Source organism: Leuciscus leuciscus (assembly GCF_965113295.1).
Source record: "Leuciscus leuciscus genome assembly, chromosome: 3".
Lineage (NCBI taxonomy): Eukaryota > Metazoa > Chordata > Actinopteri > Cypriniformes > Leuciscidae > Leuciscus > Leuciscus leuciscus.
In genome coordinates, this window is record NC_138727.1 from 36,609,288 (window position 1) to 36,631,990 (window position 22,703).

General features: G+C 40.6%; 2 protein-coding genes and 1 long non-coding RNA gene across 6 annotated transcripts in view; 1 reads left to right on the forward strand and 2 right to left on the reverse strand.

Moving 5' to 3' along the window:
* Window positions 1-64: 64 nt before the first annotated feature.
* On the forward strand, window positions 65-8,255 carry gja5b (gap junction protein, alpha 5b). The gene is made up of 2 exons (XM_082163384.1): window positions 65-923; window positions 6,120-8,255. The coding sequence occupies exon 2, from the start codon at window positions 6,136-6,138 to the stop codon at window positions 7,264-7,266; it is 1,131 nt and encodes a 376-aa protein (XP_082019510.1). The 5' UTR covers window positions 65-923; window positions 6,120-6,135; the 3' UTR covers window positions 7,267-8,255.
* Window positions 6,364-9,721, reverse strand: LOC309494161. The gene is made up of 3 exons (XR_014204238.1): window positions 9,209-9,721; window positions 6,593-6,730; window positions 6,364-6,505 (listed from the first exon to the last, which is right to left on the reverse strand). It is a non-coding gene; the product is annotated as an uncharacterized lncRNA (long non-coding RNA).
* A 237-nt stretch (window positions 9,722-9,958) lies between these two features.
* bcl9 (BCL9 transcription coactivator) overlaps window positions 9,959-22,703 on the reverse strand; it is a 107,301-nt gene continuing 94,556 nt past the window's right edge. For 3 of the 4 annotated variants that reach the window (XM_082163347.1, XM_082163346.1, XM_082163345.1), the window contains 7 exons: window positions 21,221-21,555; window positions 17,372-17,482; window positions 16,567-16,726; window positions 15,609-15,708; window positions 13,223-15,512; window positions 12,647-12,931; window positions 9,959-12,547 (listed from right to left, as the gene is read on the reverse strand). In XM_082163347.1, the coding sequence (XP_082019473.1) occupies window positions 11,433-12,547; window positions 12,647-12,931; window positions 13,223-15,512; window positions 15,609-15,708; window positions 16,567-16,726; window positions 17,372-17,482; window positions 21,221-21,555 (4,396 nt within the window). In that variant the 3' untranslated portion in view covers window positions 9,959-11,432. The remainder of the gene's footprint in view (window positions 12,548-12,646; window positions 12,932-13,222; window positions 15,513-15,608; window positions 15,709-16,566; window positions 16,727-17,371; window positions 17,483-21,220; window positions 21,556-22,703) is intronic. The other variant, XM_082163348.1, reaches the window with a different exon arrangement.

A 22,703-nucleotide genomic window follows, 5' to 3' on the forward strand; every position in this document is an offset into this window, starting at 1 on the left:
GGAAAGGAGGTGGTACGGCTCTGTTGGTATTTCTTAACATGCCCTTTGAGTATGAGGGCACTTCCAGATGGTTCATGACGGTGGTCGGCCTGCTAGCAGCTGTTTCTGGTTATCAGCACGTCTGTAATCTGTCGTCCCCTGGAAATGACACCGAGAGGACAAGGACTCATCTAAAGGTTGTTTTACACTAGATGTATAAGAAGGTTTCTTTCTTTGGCGGAAACAACAGAGTTGACCATCTATAAAGACATTCATCTTTCCTTTCTCAAACCTAGCAGAGATTCCGAACAACTGCAGCGGTTCATCCATCAATTCAAGCTTTATCGTTGAAGGGGACAGATTTCTTTTTGTCAACCGAGGTAATAAAGAGTCCATTTTCACCATCAGCCTGTGGATTATACTGACAACAAGTGAACGAGAAGCGATCCGTCTGCAAACGGCCTTGTGTCCACAACTCGACCCTGTCAGGGAAAAGAAGCAGCATAGTTCAATCACCTGTATCACGCTGAGGTGTCAACGTACCTGCTTCAGCTCTTCAACATCCACACCAGTAAGAAAGCATCAACAGTCTGACTCCGTTCCAGATTGTTCAGTGTAGATCTTTGATCTGAGACACTCGACCTCAGGCGTTAATCACAGAGAACATACGAACAGAACCATATATCAAAGTGAAGCTTCTGCTGAAGCTCGGAGGTCTCTGAGGCTCTGGGACTGTCAGACCGCCAAGTGGTTCTGGCAACTATAATCCCACATCCTAAAGGCAGAAGAGACAGCAAGGGTTCTCGGGTAAAGAGACGGAGCGAACAAGAATCTGTCAAGCATTATTACTAAACAGCCAAGTCTTTACCCATCAGTCTACAGAGAGACAAACACACTCGCGTCTGATCTTTAACTGACATCTGTCAGATCTACAGCTGTTAAAGGTATGAAAACAGTTACAGATTCACACACACACACATACACACACACAGACATTTATTCGTTTTCAGTTAGCTGTTTAAGGTGTAGCTTCTCTATCCTCTTGCTAATGGTCAGTTTAAGCAGATGCACTACAGCTGAAAAAGCTTGGCCTGATTTACTGCTTTATAAAACACTGCAGATGAAGCCTTTAATGCAGAAGCTTTTATAGATTGTATCGCTGACCTTTCATACACTGTAAACCTGTAGTAATTTCACTGACAAATCTTTCTCTTAAAGGTCTCGAGTCACAAAAGGTATTTTTTGTACATCTGTTATTTGTTGCCAGAGAAAAGATATATATATATATATACACACACAAATACGTGTGTGTGTGTGTGTGTGTGTGTGTCTGTGTGTGTGTGTGTCTATTTATACACACACACACACACGTGTATATATATATATACACACACATATATACACACGCTTTCCTGAATTTAATTAGAGTTTAAGGAGATGAATTTTGAATATGAAATTCAATAGGTGCTTGACTGATCTAATTTAATCTAACCTTAGAGAGTTTGGCTGCAGATCAATATTTGGTCTCTCTAATAAATTAACATGCTGGGAACTAATAGGAAAAGCCTGATGAATGAAGGGTCATGATGGTTCCCAGGAGAGCATCTCTGAATACATAGACACACACAGTGGGAGCCTTGAACGAACTCGTGAGGGAGGATCCGATGGCAGGACTCAATCTCTAAAGCTTAGCCTTGCTGCTCCTTTTGCTGTTCTTAGTTTCCAGATGTCATCAAGTTATTTCAGTCACGCTGTCTGCTGCATTAAATGGCTGATCACACACTTATGCGCACACACACACACACACACACACACACACACACAAACACACTCTTCTGGAAGCACTCCTGCAGCTCGTCTTCTGCTAGATTTTTTGGACTATAAACCAGACACTGTCCATCTGTTCAGAGGTAGAAGAGCAGACAGAGAAGACAATCATGCAAAAGAGTCAGTGTAAGATGAATATCAACTATATAATACTCATCCTCTCTGTGCTGATCGGGAAACTTCAGGATTTCACTTCCAGTAGCACAGACATATCCTGTTTGAATCCTAAAAAAAAAACATTAGCACAGATAAAGGGTAAAGAGTTTGCATGGGTAGAATTCAGTAGTGAGAGCAGTAATCTAAGATCATAACAGTTATAATGTGCTTTATAACAAGCATGACAACCAATTGTTCTGTTGTATTGCCGAATTATCTGAAGCTTAGCAGAATACAAAAAAATAATTCATATAATTAAATACAAATAAACAATAAAAAAAAAATTAAACAATTAAGTGTAAATATAACAAATAAATAAAAATAAATGGTAACACTTTACAATAAGGTTCATAAGTTAACTACATTAGTTAACATGAACTAATAATGAACTGCACTTAAACAGCATTTATTAATCTCTGTCCATGTTCATTTCAACATTTACTAATATTTTATTCAAATCTTGTTAACATTAGATAATGCACTGAACTAACATGAATGAACAATGAACAGTTGTATTTTTATTAACTAACATTAACAAATACAGTAACAAATGTATTGCTCATGGTTAGTTCATGTTAGTTAATACATTAAGGTCATTGGTTACTTGTGTGAAATTAATCTTTTTCTCTGTCACTCAAACAAGGATAAAGTACAGGCATCCTGACATGACATTATCACAAAATAAACACCTTCAGAGTGATACAAGACCCCTTCCTTATCACCGTGTCTGGATTATTTTTGTAATAATGGCTTAGCTGTTGAATTCACTTCAAATTTTTACTGTATTTTATACATTTAGAATCTCTATTTGCCTGGCTATTGACGCTGAATTCCACATCTATATAGCTAGCAGGCTTTCTTTATTGTGCCGTCTGCCACAGTGCTGACTCAAACACCGACAGGGCAAACAGAGACCGGAAGAGCATGGTTCTCTTCATGATGGCTGTTTAGCAGCTCCGATCTCCAGATGCCCCTGCCGCAAAAAACCACACAAAAAAAAACTCCCACATTGTTCTCCTTTCCTCGGGTAAACAAGTGGAGAAGGGAGTAGGTCTCACCACCTTCCTCCTGAAAGTTTCACTGACCCAGAAATAGCGCTGAGAAATGTTCACATACAGTAGACTGTTGATGTACAGTTTGCTGACCCATGGCCTACTTTTTGAATCACCTAAAAACATCCCTGCAACAAAACCCACAGGTAAATGTCTGGTTTGCATAAGCTTCAGTTAGGTTGATATGGACAGATCATTTACTTAACTTACTTTACTTACTTAAACACATTAATATAACTTGGCAAAAATAAATACAGCTAAGATGATTGAAGATTTTGTTATAGCACCTTCCCCAGTTTTAAATTTATAAAAATTTAGATTGATAAAAAGACATTGAACTGTCACATTAAATATCACATCATATCACACAGTATCATATAATGTCACACAGTATATCATATATCATACATCATATCATATCACACAGTATATCATATATCATATAATGTCACACAGTATATCATATATCATACATCATATCATATCACACAGTATATCATACATCATATCATATCACACAGTATATCATATATCATACATCATATCATATCACACAGTATATCATATATCATATCATATCATATCACACAGTATATCATAAATCATATAATGTCACACAGTATATCATATATCATACATCATTTCATATCACACAGTATATCATATATCATATCATATCACACAGTATATCATATATCATAAATCATATAATGTCACACAGTATATCATACATCATATCATATCACACAGTATATCATACATCATATAATGTCACACAGTATATCATATATCATACATCATTTCATATCACACAGTATATCATATATCATACATCATATAATGTCACACAGTATATCATATATCATACATCATATCATATCACAGTATATCATATATCATACATCATATCATGTCACACAGTATATCATACATCATATAATGTCACACAGTATATTATACATCATATAATGTCACACAGTATATCATATATCATACATCATATCATATCACACAGTATATCATATATTATACATCATATAATGTCACACAGTATATCATATATCATACATCATATCATATCACACAGTATATCATATATCATACATCATATAATGTCACACAGTTAGCTAACAATGTATTAATTCTGCCTTAAATTAATACATTGTTAGCTAACTGCGTGATTTGTATGTACATTTCTGAAATACATAGTCACCTCTGATAGCAGATTACTCTAAACTGTAATGCAGACACATATAGTTTCAAAGCAGCTTTACAGAAAATATAACTTCTATATTATATTATATTATATTATATTATATTATATTATATTATTATTACAAAATTAAAAATAAATTAAATTAAATATAACATATTATATTATATTAAAAATAAAATAACTATAACTAACATTATGTAAACATTTGAACTGAATGACTGAATACACACACAGTCTTTTAAGTGTGTCGTTAACTTCTTTGGCCCCAGTGACTTGAACCCAGTCAGTTTCCTTTCAAGTGCCTTGTAAGAGGGAAATTATATTGTTTAAGATTGTTTCCTTAAAGGGGAGGGGAGCGAGACACACTTATATAGAGGCTCCACCACATTCAGTCTGTCTTTAAAGACACGGTTCCCACATCTGATGCCAAACTGCCCTTCCTGGTATTTGTTAACATTATAATACATATAGCAAACAGGAAATAATTATATAAGTTCTGAATATATAACAATAAATCTGAACATATAGTAAACTATGCAACGGATATGTACAGTCAGTTGGTCAGTATTGAGAGAGAAAGACAGACATGTCAGGGTCGAGATCAGGCCTTCTATCACCCTAAAGGGGGTTATTTTGGGATAATGACCAGATGACTACATTTTCCCACTTATTAATAAATAAAAAAACATCTAATTTTAATTAAAATTATTTTAATATCTTTCTTATCTTGAGGCCATTATACAAAAAAATAGATTTGACCTCTCAATGCCACAAATGAAAAATCATCATGTATTACAGAATAATATAATTATTTAAAAGGAAATAATTATGTTCAGGCATAATAAATGAAAGGATGCCAGGTGTTATAATAAAATATAAATATAACAGAATAAAATATTCTGTGTGTGGTTGGCATTAGAGGAGCCAGCTGATAAAGACTGAAAACCTCTGTGTAAAAATAAGGTGTGTTTACACAGAGTGTTATACTTTTCAAAGCTTCCCACAGACAAACTGCTCCTTAAACACACACAGTCTTACCCCAGTTCTCATGTTAAAATGATGAGAGTATTTTGGGCTCTCTCTTTCCATAAACCCCCTGGAGGACTGAGACTCTGACGCTAAACTTCAGATTAATCCAGAGAGAGAGAGAGAGGGAGGGGGGGAGGGGGGGAGGGGGGGAGGGGGGGGGAATTAATAAGGAACATTGTTATACTGAATAATTGGTAATTGGTATAAAAGGACGGAACAGAGAGACTAAGTCAAAAATGCTACACAATACACATGATGTTTGTCCAGCAACACCCTTCCCTAAAGGACAAATGGAACTTTTCCCATGACATTTAAATTTGATAAGCTTTAGCAGCTGAGTTGGGACTTAATTCTACTATTTTAAAATATTGTGCTAAAGTCTTTAAATTTTAAAGTCTTGGATTTTAATATGCCAAAATAATTTCATTAATGGGGAATGTTACTATGAGCAAATATACATTATGGCTTTAGAATGATAACAGGAAACAGTCCAACCCAGAAAAACAAATTCCACTAAATATCGGTGGCTTAGCTTATTTTTAGCTGTAGGTTCCTTAAATTCTTTTGCCTCCTTTTCCCAGACTCCCAGCAGTGTGTGGGAAAAGTTTGTCTCGAAGAACACAAACACAACCTAAATATACAGTCTCTGCATGTTTGACATCTTTGTCCTTGTTTTAGAATAGCATGAGAAGGCACTAGGCAGTGGCTGACACGATTATACTAACTATGGTTGAATTCGAAATAGCATAATTACTTACATACTACTAGTATTATTTTTCCCATATCCTAATTTGACAGAAATAGTATGAGTATGGTATGCCATTCCGCTCCCTTCATTTCACACTACCTCTTTTTCTCAGGCTCTTCTGACTAGCCATGGCTGACTGGAGTTTGCTGGGGAACTTTCTAGAAGAAGTCCAGGAGCATTCCACCTCGGTGGGAAAGGTGTGGCTCACCATTCTTTTCATCTTCCGGATCCTGGTCCTGGGAACTGCTGCCGAGTCCTCGTGGGGCGACGAGCAGGAAGACTTCACCTGCGACACGGAGCAGCCCGGCTGTGAGAACGTTTGTTACGACCGAGCATTTCCCATCGCGCATATACGCTACTGGGTGCTCCAGATAGTGTTCGTGTCCACACCGTCTCTCATCTACATGGGACACGCGATGCACAGCGTCCGCAGCGAGGAGAAGAAGCGGAAAGAGCAGGAAGATGGAGCACAGAGAGACGGAGATGGAGAGAAGTACCCTGAAAAAGACAAGGACTGTGGGAAGGAGGATGAAGGTGGAGGTGTGAAGGTGCGATTGAAGGGTGCTTTGCTACAAACTTACGTACTTAGTATCCTCATCCGCTTCGTAATGGAAGTGGTCTTCATCATAGTCCAGTATCTGATCTACGGAGTCTTCCTCAACGCGCTCTACGTGTGTAAGGCCCCTCCGTGTCCACATGCGGTCAACTGCTACATCTCAAGACCTACGGAGAAGAACGTGTTCATCGTGTTCATGCTGGCGGTAGCCGCCGTGTCTCTGTTTCTCAGTATCGTGGAACTGTATCATTTGGCGTGGAAGCAGTGCAAGAGGTGGTTACATGATTATAAGACTTCCAAACAACGACCGATCACGCCGTCCACCGTGGCTCTAGTCTCACCAAACCCGTCCACGCCAAACCGAGCCTGCACTCCACCTCCCGACTTCAACCAGTGCCTGACATCGCCACCGTCTTCCCCTACTATACAGACACACGCACACTCGCTTATACATCCAACATGTCCGCCATTTCACGACCGACTGGTGCACCAACAGAACTCGGCAAACATGGTTACCGAACGCCACCGGGGTCAAGATTACCTAGGGGTCAACTTCTTGAGCTTCTCACAAGCACCTACAGAGACGCCCAACTCATGCGCCTCGCCTTCATTTCTAAGCAGCGAATTTGATGAGGACAAGCGAAGGTTTAGCAAGAGCAGCGGGACCAGCAGCCGCATGAGACCGGACGACCTTGCAGTATAGCACCGACCAATCACATCTAGAAAAGGGTCTACTCTACTGTGACTAGTCATAAACATGCTTTGATTTTGCACTTGCAATAACTTGTCTACGTTATTGCTGTCGAAAAGACTGAGACAGAATATCAGTTCACATGTTTGCACAAATGCATAATGAGAGTGGAGTGATGCATATACAGAGAATCATTCAACTTTTGAAAAGTCAACATGAAATCAAAATGGATTTCTTTATACAAATTCCCTGGTCTTACTACGAACAATGCGACTTTCGTTGACTGTATTTTGACTTATGCATTGGAAATGTTGTCTTTGCCTACTTTTTCCCTCTCTGAATTTGTTGACTACACCACAGTTTCACTTTGAAGTTAACCAATAATGCACTAGAACAGTAATGCACTATTGAGATGTTTTCACTGACTTTGGTTTTTCCTTACTGGCAAATGAGATGTTATAGGTGATTTCTTGATGTTTATGATATACTTGATTATATATTTGCTGATCTGAGCAGCATGTAAACATTCTGGACTGCTGATGAGAGAAGGAATGTGACACATCTTGGTCAAAAGCAGTTCTTAAATGGAAAATAGATCCATTCAGATCACACAGACTGCGGCTGCGCAAACCCCTTTGATTGTGTGAGACAATTGTGACATGTAATAATACTGCAAAAAGGAAACATACTGTGAATATATGCGAGACTGTCATAAGAGACCAGCTCTGCAGAAACAATTCCATCTAATTCGATAAACAGCGAAAGAGTGATAAATTGATTTAAATTGTAAAAATCTGGGTGAAGAGATCTTCAACTAAACCCAATTGTACATATTATGCCTGAAAATATGAATGAAAAAAGAATGTAAAACAACGTTTTCATTTTAACTTTTGTGTTCGCTTTTTTTATCCTCTATTTGTAAAAACAGATTGTTTAATGTTATTACTGTACAATGAAGTAAAGATAAATGTTGCAAAAGCTAAAATTGCCAGCATATGATGAATTTGGTTTAACAAGCATGGGTGATTTCTTTCTTTTTTTTATTATAAAGTTTTAAAATAAAATCCATCAAAACAATAGCCTACATCCATATAGTTATAAAAAAAACTTAAAAAAAACTTGGCATAGAACTTTTTCAGAGCAGCGCCATGACAGGTATGAAAGCGAGGCTGTGAGGGATAGACTTACCGTGTTTTCAACAGCATCCACTGTAAAACCGCTCCTAGGTAACTTATCATTTTCCACAGCTTATACTGTCTGCAGTTCTTTTGTCTACTGAAATTTCTTGGAAATAAATTTTTGCAGTGTTTCGTCAGCCGAACCAGCCCAAAACACATTAAATAACAATACAACTCACTGAAAAGTGAGAAGGTCTGTTATGTCAAACTTCATCTAACAAATCACGCCATCGCTACCACAAGATGGCGCAATAACTCTCCACTACAATACCAGTGTTGTTGAGCAAGACTCGCCCTCATCAGAGCGCTTGGTGTAAGCTAATAGGTCATGTGTTGACATCCTGACACTGAAGTGCTTTACATTTTTGTGCTCAGATAAATAGGGACCAAACAAGTGAGCTAGTCCACTTACAGCAGCTGTTAAACAATCTCAGCTAAAATTATCCCTGCAGTGGAAAGTGTTGGCTCATAGCACCACAGCAAACATGCGTTTTGAAGGAACTTGGGGAAAAAGCAACTGAAGACAAAAATAGGACTGGTCTGCTTCCAGCACAGATTCAAGCCATGATCAGCCAAGCATGAATTCCCTGTATATTCATCTAAAGAATTTACCTAAAATATTACAATTGAAACTAAAAGGCTAAATATTTCCATTTACAACATGGATAATATCTGAATTAATAAAACACACGTAGAGATAAATATAAATTTTAAGCAAGTTTATGACTTTTCTTCAGGGTTCACTGCATCTGCTCACCCAGTATTGGTACACTTACCCATTTTTCTCCAATATACAGTCGCATCACAGATGCTGGACACACGCACCCGGAGCAATGGGCAGGCATTTACTGCAGCACCCGGGGATCGATTGGGGGTTAGTTGCCTTGCTCAAGGGCAGCTCAGTCACGCGTTTTGAGGGTGGAAGAGAGCACTGTTCATTCACTCCCCCAGCTACATTTTCCTGCCGTTTTTGAGAATCAAACCGGCAACCTTAGGGTTACAAGTCTGACTCCTACCTTTAGGCCACGACTGCCCTGTATCCATAAGCTGGCCATATAGAATCTGTAAATGATGGTGAATTTTAACATAACATTGTAAAATAAATAGATTCTTTTTTTAATTATATAAAAGTGTAGTTTGCGAAGTTACCATATTAAAACCATTGCTTCGAATTACACAGATTTTTCAAAACAAAGTGTAAATTCAGCTGGGAACCGGCTGTACATTAGTAATCACAAATTCATTATTTACCTGATGGTTTTATCCAAAGCAACCTGAAGTACGCTTATTATTACATGTTAAATGCACATAAACACTTGCTACACCACTTCTAAAATGGGTTAAATGTTATATCCTAGCTCAATCTTAAAGGAAACATGATTAAATACAAACCATAACAGATCACAAAAATCATGTCTTATTGGTTTTGTGCAACTGGTAGTCAAATTTTAATAACCTACACTCCCACTAGGGGGCAGAAGAAGACCATAAAGAGCCATGAGATATACACAAAGGCATTGAGACTCTTTATACCAAACAATATATTTTATTTGTCGTCCAACACCACAGCCCAGTCTTAGGAAGTGGTTCAGTACCAAATTCAATGGAGTTACACATGACGAGCATCAACACAGGAGGGGCAGGGACAAGAGGACAACCTATTAGCTTTTTTTCTGTTTTTGTTTTAATAATCATTTGTTTTCTACAAAAAAAGAACAAAAAAAGAAAAAGCCCACTTTCCAGTAGCTCCGATGTTGTCAGCGCTGCACTGTATAGCTGTACACAGCCAAGCAATTAAAAAAAAGAAAAAATCTTTTCAATGTATTCCGCAGTGGTGGCAAACAGCGACAGTCCTTGTCGAAACAGACACGGATATGCAGACAGTAGCCTGAGCGTCACTGCAGAACTGAGTGCTGGTTTACGGGGTTCAAAAACACCCCTCCAGAGTCACCCTCACCTGTACCCAGACCAGCTCACCGAAGTTTCTAAAACAGGAACGGGAGACCACACTGCATAAATCTGATTACTGCTCCTACTTACGGTCAAAGTGTTTTTCTCTACAATTAAAAAAAGGAGAAAAGAAAACACTTTATTCTTTACAGTTAATTCTTGTTTGTGCTTTTTTTTAATAATACTATGATCTGTATGAGGTCTTAGTTTGGTTTTATCATACACTGGAGTAGCAAAGAAAATTAAATTTAAAATATTCTGTACGCACCACAGTACACAGTATTTTGTGGTGCTGTTGTGTCACCTACTGTCCACAAACAACCACCTCAATCCCCCCTTTACAAATGAAGATGGAAAAAAAAAACTATAGAAATCACTGGTAGAATCCCTTTAACAACACAAGTACAGTACACACATATAAAGAGCATTTCCTGTTTGGAGGGAAGTGATGCGATGAGATGTAAACATATAGCCAAGACGGTGCACCTTGTGACAAAATGTTCCTTGACTTTTCCATTTTCATGTCTGTTCTTTCAGTTCTTGGACTTTTTTTTTTTTTTTTTAACAATCTTTATTGGTTTCCACCCATGTATAAAAGTACAATGAAGCCCCTAAACGTTCATACTTGGTTTGCTGTAGACTTATATGTGGCATCATGCCACAATGTCAAGCAAATATCCTTGACACGAGTCAGTCTTGTAAATTCCATATACATTCCCAAGTTGAGAAAAAGTACCTTCCAAATGGTGCCAGACCTGAGCCCAACTCTGAGGAAAGCACAATTAGCTTCTCACACTTCCACCTGTTAAATGACTTTACCATTGGAGAAGATTCCCTGTGAACACATCCATGTGTTTGTGATGGATACCCATCGCTGTGTAAGCTATAAACCTTGTTCTAACCAGGTGTCAGGGTGTGTATGTGCACAAAAAATGTCCTGGTTTCCATACATATCTGCTTAAGAACACAGTTTCTTTTTGTATTTCATTACGAAGGTTGCTATTTCACAGGTTACACAGTTTCTCGATTGTTAATAACTGTAATGGAGGCTCAAAACATTAAATTCCCAGGGTTCCCTGGTCCAGGGTTAAATCCCATGCCCATATCTGCTGCCATTCCTCGAGGCCTCATCTGAGAGGGCATCATCATAGTCTGCTGAGGACCGCTCATCCCTTGTAGTGACATCATCATGTTAGGAGAGCCTACAGGGCCAGGGTGGTTATACATCGGCCTTTCCTTTCCCTGCATCATTCCAGGGCCTCCCATCATTCCTGGCTGCTGGCCAGGAGACAACATCCGGTGCTGAGGCCCCATCATACCCTGACCCATGAAACCTGGGGGTCTCATAGGGTTGTGGCCTGGATTACCCATGGGCATGTCCTGTGGTCCCATATGTCCAGGGCCAGGAGGACCACCCATTCCCTGCATGGGGAGGCCCATCCTTGGGTTGCTCTCACCCATCATCCCCTGCATTTGGGGAAAGCCAGGTGGGCCAGACGGGTGTGGTGGCTTCCCACCAGGGGCATCCCCACCACGAGGAAAGTAGGATAGAGTCTGGCTGGGCTTCTCTGAAGGGATAATTCGAGAGAGGTCAAACTCAGGGATACCTGACGCACCTGGTCGCATGACCTCGTGTAGATCCGAATCATTGAAGACACCAGGCATGTTATTAAACTCCTGACCTGGAGTATTAGGTTTACACATAACTGGCTCACCACCAGGTCCATGAGGCATATTGCTCATCCTGCTCAGTGGGCCCCCTTCTCCTTGGAAACCCATCCCATGAGGAAAGCCACCCTGGTGCCCAGGACCATTGTGAGGGAAGGGGATCTGTTGCGGAGGTGATTGTCCAGGGGGGAAGCCCTGTCCTCGGTGAGGAAGACCCATACGTCCCTGTGACATCATCTGGTTGTTGACCATGCCAGGATCTTGTGAGACTGGGTTCATCATAATACCATGAGGCATCATGCCTGGACCCATAGGCCCAGAGTGAGGAGGCATATTAGGGCCCATGGGATTCGGCGAGGGCATCTGGTTTGGCATGCCATGGGAAAGTGGCTGGGAGCCCATAGTGTTCATCCCCATTGGGCTAAGGGAAGGCATGGGGCCAGAAGAATTAGGTGTCATCATTCGAGGATGACCTGGGTGATGGTTCACACCCATACCTATAAAGAGAACAAAAAGATTGTGATTTAGTGGAAAAGCCCTCCAGGAAATGACACAGATAATGCTACCGCATATTCATTAACTCCTATAGACATTACCGGGCATGCTATTGTTCATAGATGGCAGGTTTGGCGATCGAGCAGGCGGCGAGTCATCATCAGAGCTGGCCACGGTTTTGATTGCATCATGGTAGAGAGGTGTAGAACTGGGCATGGCAAACTTGGACATGCGGGACATCATGATGGAAAGAGGATTTTGGGATAGCGTTGGCTCTGGGGGCATTGTGTAGGGGCTGCTGGATGGAAGACTTCCTTGCACATTCATACCACCTGGTTGACTGGAGGAACTACTGGATGGAGGAGCTGAGGGAGGAGGATTACCACCTGAGAAGAGAAGAGGGCAGAAGAGGTTAAGAGGAGAGAAATGGAAGGATGAGAAGAGCTTTTACCAATGACCTTTTATTTGACATCTCTTAGCTGCTACAAAAACATTACTAAAAACAGTCCTGCTGTAACAGTATTATTAGCAGGAATAATTGGGACCACATGGAAACAGAAAGAGCCTTTCAAAGTTCCTGCATCCACATAAAAATATGGCGTATGAACATTTACTAAAAAGTAAACGTATACAATATTCATAATTGTCAATAAAGGAGGCAGGAATTTTTATTTTACCTTGCTCTACACTGCCCATCATATTTGGTGACGTCATGCTGAGGGAAGGTTTGTTGTTCTGAGGGATTCCTGGGCTTTGCATGGGTGGCTTGGGTGATGACGTCCAGCCGGGGGAGGGAGCAGGGAGCGAGGGTGACTTCATATGGACGGGTGATGCCCCTGCTGAGCCCATCATAGGAGGAGATTTAATGGCTGCCGCTGCTGCTACTGCTGCAGCTGAAGGCCCACTAAGCATACCAGCCAGCTGGGACGGTGTCTGTGGAGACTTGAGGTTACCTGATGGTGAGCCCAGCATTGGAGACTGGACCTGCCGCAGTGTTGGTGACTTTAGCGGGTTGACATTGGGCGAGTTAGCGGGGCCAGACTGGACATTCAGGTCTGAGGGCTTGCGACTCATATTTCTCTGGCCGGGCGGAAGCCCTGAGCTGTTGGGAGCCTGGTTTGGTGGTAAAGGAGGCATATGACTAAGACGTCCATTTCCACCCACATTACCTCTTTGGTCAGGTAGAAAGGGTGGCTCACCTCTGGGACCTCTGGGATTTCCAGGGCCTTGGGGACCCATGCCAGGGAACTGTCGGTTGGGTCCCATGTTGAGGTCTCCTGGATGGGGCTGGTCAGGGAAAGGAGGCCCCTGCATCATTCTCTGTGAAGGAATCACATTCTCAGGCATTGGACCTCCACCTTGCCTCATCTTCATAATTTCCTCTGGACTAAGATTCATTGGTGGATCTCTCATCTTAGGGGGCATCATCTGAGGGCTAGGGCCCATGTTTACATTGAGGTTACCAGGCCCCATGCCAAATTCACCCATGTCTCGACCAAGACCTTTCACAAACTCCATTCTTGAGGAGGGGCTCATTGGACCATCAACTGGCATTCTGGGAAACATCATGCCACCTCCATTTCCAGGCTCCATGGGTCTTTGATTACCCATCATTCGATTCATCTCCATCATCATGCCAGGTGTAAGACCCATGCCTTGCTTATCACCCATACCTTGATGGAACATAGCTTCCTGTACAGACTGAGGATTGGGGAATCTTTCCACCCTTCCACCCGGACCTCCAAACATGCCTTGGCCAGGAGGGAATCCCCTCCCATCGCTCATTTTGGGCATATCATCAGGCCAGTTCATTCCAGGTCTGGGCATAGCATTGGGCCCTCCATCCATATCAGGGTTCATCATACCTGGGAAGCCAGGCATCCTCTGCATGTGTGGATGCATCCCTCTGGGGCCCATGTTCATCTGGTCAGGGAATGGTTCAGGGCCACCAGGGCCCCACACCTCTCCAGGATTCATCTGGTAGGGTGGTGGTGGGCCTCGCATCATTCCTCTAGGTCCACCCTGATGGAGCATCATGTCTCCCATTGGTCTGTGCTGCATTTGTTCCTGCTTGCGTTTCTTCTCCTCATAGAACTCTTGCTGCAGTTTTAGCCAGGCTATCTGCTCTGGAGTCATATGGTCTCCATGCTCTCCACCAGGACCTGGATGCGAGTTCATAGGTCCTGGACCTGGTGGTGGGGGTCCAAGATCATCTGGAGAAAAGGGCATGTCCCTAGGACCAGGTGGACCAAAGGGAGGCCCATCAGGACGTGGTCCTCCTGGACCACCTGGCTTCCCAAGGCTTTGTGACTGAGCCATCATGGCTTGGAGAGGCCCTTGTTCTGGTTTCTTGGGCCCTCCTTCCATCATTGCAGAATTGGGTGGAGGTCCAACCATGTTTCCTTGGCCCATCGAAGCCATGTCCTTGTCGTCTGGAAAGAGCATTCGCTGTATATCACGTAAAGTCTGCAAGGAACGTTCCCGGTGTTCAAGTTGCTCTTGGGAAAGCCCCTCAGAGTTGTCCCCCATGCTAGACATGATTTCATGAGCCAGCTGCTGGTGGTGTTGCGCTGTGAGCTTAGCATCTGCCCCTTTAGGTAGATCTAGGGATGGGAAGCTCTGTTGAGGGCCAGCATTGGGAGGCTGGTTGGAGGCCTGGCTACCAGGTGTCCCTGCAGAGTTACTACCATCATGGGATCCAGCACCATCCTGTGGGCTACTGCTGGGGAGGCTCTTAGAGTCCATACCAGCTGAAGGTGCATTGTCTGGAGGGAGGCTTGTTGGTTTTGCCCCCTGGGTTGGTTGCTGAGGTTGGGTGGGTTGCGCTTGAGGTTGTTGCTGCTGGCCTGACTGCGCTACTTTAGAGGCTGCTTGGTGGTTCTGATCACTGGAGAGAGATGAGGGCTGTTGCTGGGATGGAACTCCCTGTTGTTTAGTGTCACTTCTTAGGGACCCAATCTGATTGTTCTAAAACAGACACATGAGAAAAAAAAAACGTTTACAATGTGTCTGTGAAAATAATGACATTTATAGCAAACACAATTCTTTGATGTCCTTTCTTACCAGGGGGAGCTGGGGCTTTCCACCCTTGCTGTTAGAGATATTATTCATGTGGTAAGTGATGATGTTTTCTACATGCCCCGTTATGACTGCATCTGCTGCCCTGAGATGGGAAGAAAACAGTCAGTCAAAGCTTTGCATAACTGCACTGATGAAAAATAAATGTCTTCTCTGAGGAACCTTTCATGTCTAATCTTTTTTAAAGTAATTTTTGTTAAAATCACCAATACCAGTTTAATATGTAAAAACAACTAAATAATTTGTTCGTTGATTTTCTTGAAAATTAAGCATTCTGAATCTGTGGCACTATCATATCATTGCTCTGTTAAAACATCCCAAATAGTCACACACAGCGACATTGGCTCAACCAATTTGAGGACTTTTTTGCTATTCTGTTCGGTGATGAGTGTCACAGAAATTACACAATTCAGCTTTATTATTTAGAACACTCTCACCACTTAAACTAATAATGGGTAGTGTTAATGTCCATGCAGAAGACCCTATCCACATTTACAAAAACAGGTCTAGAAGATGGACAAACAGTCAAAAGAATTTGACACTGGGCTCAGCCCCATCTAGTGTGATGTCAGAGCAGTAATGGCACTGCTCTGTGGGAGACTCTTCTTATGATCACAGAACGTCTGAAAGCTCCTGTCACCTAATATCTGGCCATCTGAGGGTCTAGTTTAAGCAAACATGCTGCTGTCAGTGCTCAAACACTTTCATCTTTTACCACTACTACTTTCAGACATTTCTTAGCTCAGCAAAAAGTAAATGCGAAAGAGAGATAGTGGGATTTGCTTCTTTGAACTGACAAAACCTTGACACTATGATTTCACAAAACAACTGCATTTTAGCAGTGCACCTGAGGGCATCCTGTTTTAAAAAAAAAGTTAGCACACATTCACAATTCTAATAAGACAACAAACATTTAAAAAAAAATAAACAAGAAAATATTTACTTGTTGGCCATCTCTGTGGTGAAGACGTAAACAACCTTTGACCCTGGTTTCTGCCCACTCCCCAGTTCAGACGTTGTGCTTTGTCCTCCAACTGTATTGTGGGTAGGCGTAGATGCAGAAAGAGCACCTGGATCTGGCTTTATGTCAGTGGAGTTACAGTCTGTGCAAAACAAAAAATGTTATCGTTATTATCAAATAGCATTAGCCACAACAAGGTACATTTTGCCAATCATTCAATTTAGTGATGCGCATGCATAAAAATAATCTGCAGACTTTTTGCATTTTCACATTTTTGGGAAAAACAACAATGCATTTGGAAAAATCTGTTAAAACACATCTGAAAGTACTACACTCTTACTACTCACTATAATCAAGGAACTAAAACGACGGATTGATAGTCATAAATGCTTGTATGGTTATGTACACAACTTTGTGAATCCTAGCAGTTCCAGTTTAATGCGTAAATTCACAAAGTTCCGTGTGTAGATTTTGTGTGAGCCTGATGATGGCAAAACATTGACATTAATGACATTTAAAAGTATTGCTGTTACTGCAGTCAAATGTTAGTTTATAGATTGCATTAGTAATCATGCAAAGTTCTTCAATAGAATACTGCAAGTTATTACAAATGCTTGATCTGAATGTGGATATTGCTTAATAAATCTACGCCACCAGGTGACAACAATAACCGTCAAGAGTTTCATACCTACATTTTTAAGGTAAAAAAATATGAATTTATACTTTACATGCACTTTATTACAAATACAATAGACAAATAAATAAATGAAATACTGAAACTACGTACTGAAGAATCCTGGGTCATCTTCATCGCTCTCTCCCCCTGAACACCAATCTGCACCGCTGTAGGGCAACCGCCGCTCTCCAACACATAACCTTTTTGCTCTACTACCTATTTCTTTAGAGAGACAGAAAGAGCATGATTACCATAATGTTCATGAAATGGTCATGAGATTTCTACTACCATGGAGTACATTGCTACTGAATTGTAGGTTTGTTTCTCAAACACCAAGAGGATAGAAAATATAACAAATCACCACTGGCAGTGTAGTGTAGTACCAGACAGGTCTTAGTCTTTCTGAGCAAATGTCCCCTTAAAGTTTTAAACCTGCATGAATACACCGAGCACTGTCTGGAAAGTGCTGTGCTATCCTCTGGCATTCTCTCCTCATGCCATGTTGACTAATCCAGGCTGTCCTGAAACTTTTACAGGAGTCTAGGATGGCTTAAAACTAGGGATGCGCGAGACTAGCAGACTAGTTGATTAAACGATACTACTATTTTACAAGCGGCGGGTTTAGAGAAATGTCTACTCGTAAGATGAGCAAGATGAGGGAGTATTATGACAGCCTAATCGAAACTTTTCCGTTTTCTTCGATGTCACGTCAAACTAGTATAACAATTAAACGTGCATATAGGCTTGCTAAACTACCGGTTATGAGGGATACAGTATAACATTTTATATCGGATTAAAGGAGAAACATTAATGAAAATTACTTGACACTTGAACAGTTTCAATTTCAACATCCTAATGAAGAGAATATGCTTAAATAATGTATAGTTGTACGCCAGGCTTTTCTTGCGATTTATATAAAATGTATATAATAAGCGAACATCATGAATCCATTTTCCAAACCATGTTGTTGTCTTATCCTGAGTCACTACGGTACACATTTATTAAGTGTTTATATTCAGAACATTTTAGACTGGTACGGGCTTTACCACTGCGGAGTAGCCCAGTACCTGCATGACTCGTCATAGACAAACAGAGAGAAGTAGCTTCGGCTACAATGTTTATCCGCAAGATGCATGCAGTTCTTTTTATTAACCGCTAGAGCGGCAAAAGTTACGGACTGTTGCTTTAAGTGAATGCTCAAGTTTAATCTACAATGATCATAATGCAAGGCAAGCACATCGTACCTATTTTAGTGGCATTTAGTATGGGATTTGACTTAATAGTTTAAGTAGTCTATTTCAAATGGATCGCATATGCAGACTGTCTCCGGAGGGGCGGGGTTGACTAGTCGGTTGCAAAATTTCCGTTTAAACGAATGAAATTAGTCGTTGCGCACATCCCTACTTAAACAAACAATGGATAACTCTCAGCCAAAAACACACACATTGCTCTCTTCATAAAAAGAACACAATTTTATTGGCCGTGTAGAAAGTTCTTAGTCACCATTAAAGTGTCATGAAGCCACAGGCCAGTTCACAACAAAGTTTGGAGCACTGTAGCGACCCAGTCACTTAGGCCTATATTTGAATTTATTTATTTTAAAAGGGACAATGCACATTAATTAACATGAGCACTCAAGTCCATCATGTAAATGTGCCAGATTTAGCCATACAGGCTATTTTTCATCTGTAGTCCCTGGCAGGTTGAAGGTAAAATCCACAAGTGCATAAAACATAAAAACACATTCCAACAAACAACCATAATCAAAGCATAGGCTATTAATACAAATACAGAATGACTTTAAATATAAGTAGACAAAAACTAATATATAAAATATATATAATATATATATATATATATATATATATATATATATATATATATATATATATATATATATATATATATATATATATATATATAATATAAAATATTCCACCAATCATTAGATTAAAATGGTTTCTGAACCTCTCAGTGATGCACACAGCAGTTTACAGATGCATAAGATAAAATGCACAAATACTTATATACCACTTTGTAAGTTTAATGCACAAACATACACTGAACAACATGTATCTACAGCCTAATACATATCAGATGCATTAGGTTGCAAAATGCAAATTAGTCTAAGTTTATCGCACAATTTTTTACCCACTACAATGTTCATTTTTAATCTTATTTTTACTGGCAATACTTTTCATGTATTTTTGTTAATCTATGGCCAGTTGTGCAACCCACCTAAAACGTTATGGCATTCAGTTAATAGGAACACCTACAATAATCAACAATACAGCTGACCGCCAGCGAGGAAAAAAAAAAAAAAAAAAAAACCTCGGTGTGTCGGTGTGAACAAGGTTTAAGAAAGAAAACTGGTTAGTTCACAGACCACAACATCTCGCTGAAACTGGGACATGGTCAGGTCAGAAGGGGAGATATAAGACTTCCTGTGTACAGACAACACACACAGCTCAAACAAACGGCAAGAGCAAACTATCGACAGCTTGAACAAACACAAACATGCACACCAAACTGCCTTACAAGCTGTCTCCGTGTGAGCACACAAGCACGTCAGTACACAAAGAAAACCAAACAGGTTGCTTCTGGACAAGCAATTTCTGACTTAAACATCAACAGCAGCATTTAAAACACACACGTAGCCTAAACATTCTTTAATATTCGTTATGTGCTGCACCTCAAGCACAAATAATTAACCTTTTTTTTTTTGATTCTCAAACAAAAACAAAATAAAAATTGCCTGAGCTTCATACTGAAATATGTTTATGGAGAGACGCTAACAACCAGCAGGGGTCCTTCAGACTGTCAAGCACACCAACCTAAAAAAAGGGTGGGGGGGTGGGGAGAGAAGAAAAGGTGTCTCCCCCTCACTCAGCAAACCAAATGGTACATTCCCTGGCGTTCCCAAACCAGGCCTATCTTGTGATGCTGCCACTAGGAAACATACAAGGTTGTGGATGTCTTGATGCATCACTACAGTCCTCAGAGCAACCCAGAGGAGGCGGGCAAACATGCACATAAACGCATATGTGAGACAGGAAAACCAGCAAAAATGTGTGACCCTTGGGATATTTGCATTTGCATCCTGAATCATTAAAAGGTCGTTCCCAATGGAACATTGCCATAGTCTATCATGACACAAGGATATAGAACTGGGACCAGAACCACATAAAAATTATATAACAGCACGACATAAAAGCATAAAAAGGCCCTTATCAAACAAGCAAAAAAAACTAACTAGAGCATTAATGGCCCAATCTCAGGACACCATACAAAAAAAAAAAAAGTGTAAAATAAATAAAAGATTATTGTTCATGTGATTGTTGAACATTGAACAAAGCTATGTTACAATCTTTCAGTATTTTATCATGTTTATACTTGTATTTGCCTTTGCCAACCAGATACTACCAAACTTTCAGTTATCTACTCAAATTGTAAGAAAATTCATTCCCTACTGTGAAAGGGCTGAATAATGTGCAATGTGTAACGCTATAGAGGTTACAGTGCTGGTACGTGGGCCTGAGGTGGGAAACATAGTTTCTTGGAAGATCAGCAGTCACTTTTTCAAATGAAATAAAACAAAGAATTTTCTTAGACAGAAACTGCTTCATTTTCTGATATGGGCCTAATGCTCGCTCTGGAAAAAAAATGATGTCCATTCAATGTCAGAACAAGGTGGTAACAGTATCATTCTGTGCCACAGGATGATCATAATATTCAGCAATACAAAAATAACTGCACATCATGACGCCGCTCAATATAATTACCTGACCAAGATAGTAAGGCTAGATACTAGAGTTGCTTTAAACCATACTATCGGTCATTTAAAACCGCAGTGGATAAATGATCCCTTTATTGAATGACACATTATGAATGCAAGAGCTCTGAATCAGTTTCATAATTCAACTTGTAGGTAGGAAAAAATAAACAATTCTTTTTTTTTACCTTTCTGGTCCCCTTCATTGCTTGGCGTTCCCGTATCCCTTTGTTCGAATGACTCCACTGAAGTGCTTCTCTCTCTCTTAATCTTTCCTTTTGCACCATTGCCTGAACTCAGGCCTTGTCCATTTTTGAGTCCCATACTCCCTATGGGGCCTTGGGGACCTTTGGGTGTGTGGCTTCCACTCAGCGACTTGGGGTCACAAGGAGACGACTGTGATTGGCTGCCAGCGCCCCCCTGCTTTCCCTGGTTGGGCAGTTTGGAGTCCATCTGTGCAGCGCTGGAGGGGGACATCACGGGTGGCGACCTCACCATGGCCTCCTGCTTGGATTTCGGACTGCTGAGAAAAGCGTAAAGAAAAGTCTGTGAGAATGGCCCAGGGCACACGTGGATGGTCAAGATCTCTGATTTCAGAACTAATAAAACATTGGTACATTCTCAACTCTAGTCCTGGGGACCCACCTCCAAGAATGTTTTAGATGTCTCACTAATTAAAACACGATTCAACTCATCAGTTTTTTAGTGTGTTGAATAGGGAAACATCTAAAACATCCTGGGTGGACGGTCTCGAGGACTGGAGTTGAGAAAGACATAATATTGTGAAATATTTTTACAATTAAAATATTTTTTAATGTGTAAATGGAATGTGCTATAAATATAAATAACAGTAACAGCCTTTGCGATTTCATAACTGCACTAAGCTAAAAATCGCGATTTCGATTTTATTTTGGTCAATTGTGCAGCCCTAATTATTGTATATTTTTAGTTATGAATTTATAGCTGACATAGTTTGTAATCCATTCACATTAACTTGCAACAAGACAACAAAATGCCTTCAATCAATAGTTTTACATGTTGTAGTATCAGGAATACAAAAGACCTTAAAAAACAGAGCACTACATTTTTTTTTGGAGTTTACACTTTGGTCTGTGGAAAATGAGTGGCAACCTGCCTGTCTCTCTCTTGAAACCAACACGGAAGTGAGTTAAACTGCAATTCATCGACTGGCTGTTAGAGACTGGATGCAAAAGAGAGTCAATCCCATATACCTCCCCCCTTTATATTAAGCCTTAAAGTTCTGCATAATGAGGTGACCACTTGAGTGACCGGTGGATTGCCACTGCTGATGTCACTACTAGACGTTTGTCTGCTGTCTGTTAGCCGTAACGTCACCTCAGCTAATCCCGCCCCTTTGACCATTTTCGGTTATCTGGGAGTGACGCTCTGCCAGATCTGTCAGATCTTTGGGCTTCAAAAATGCTCTTGAGAAACCTACGGGTGACGTCACGGACACTACATCCATATTTATTTAGTCGATGGTGAAAAAGCAGTGGAATCCTAAGTCATAACTATTACCTTCCCTCACTTTGGTAAAGAACCCACCAAAACACAGGCCTGAGACAACCGAGTCATATCTTAGCAGCTGACCGGCTGCAGCCACCACACCCTGAAAACATGCCATTCAATAATAGGAAAATCTTGACGTGT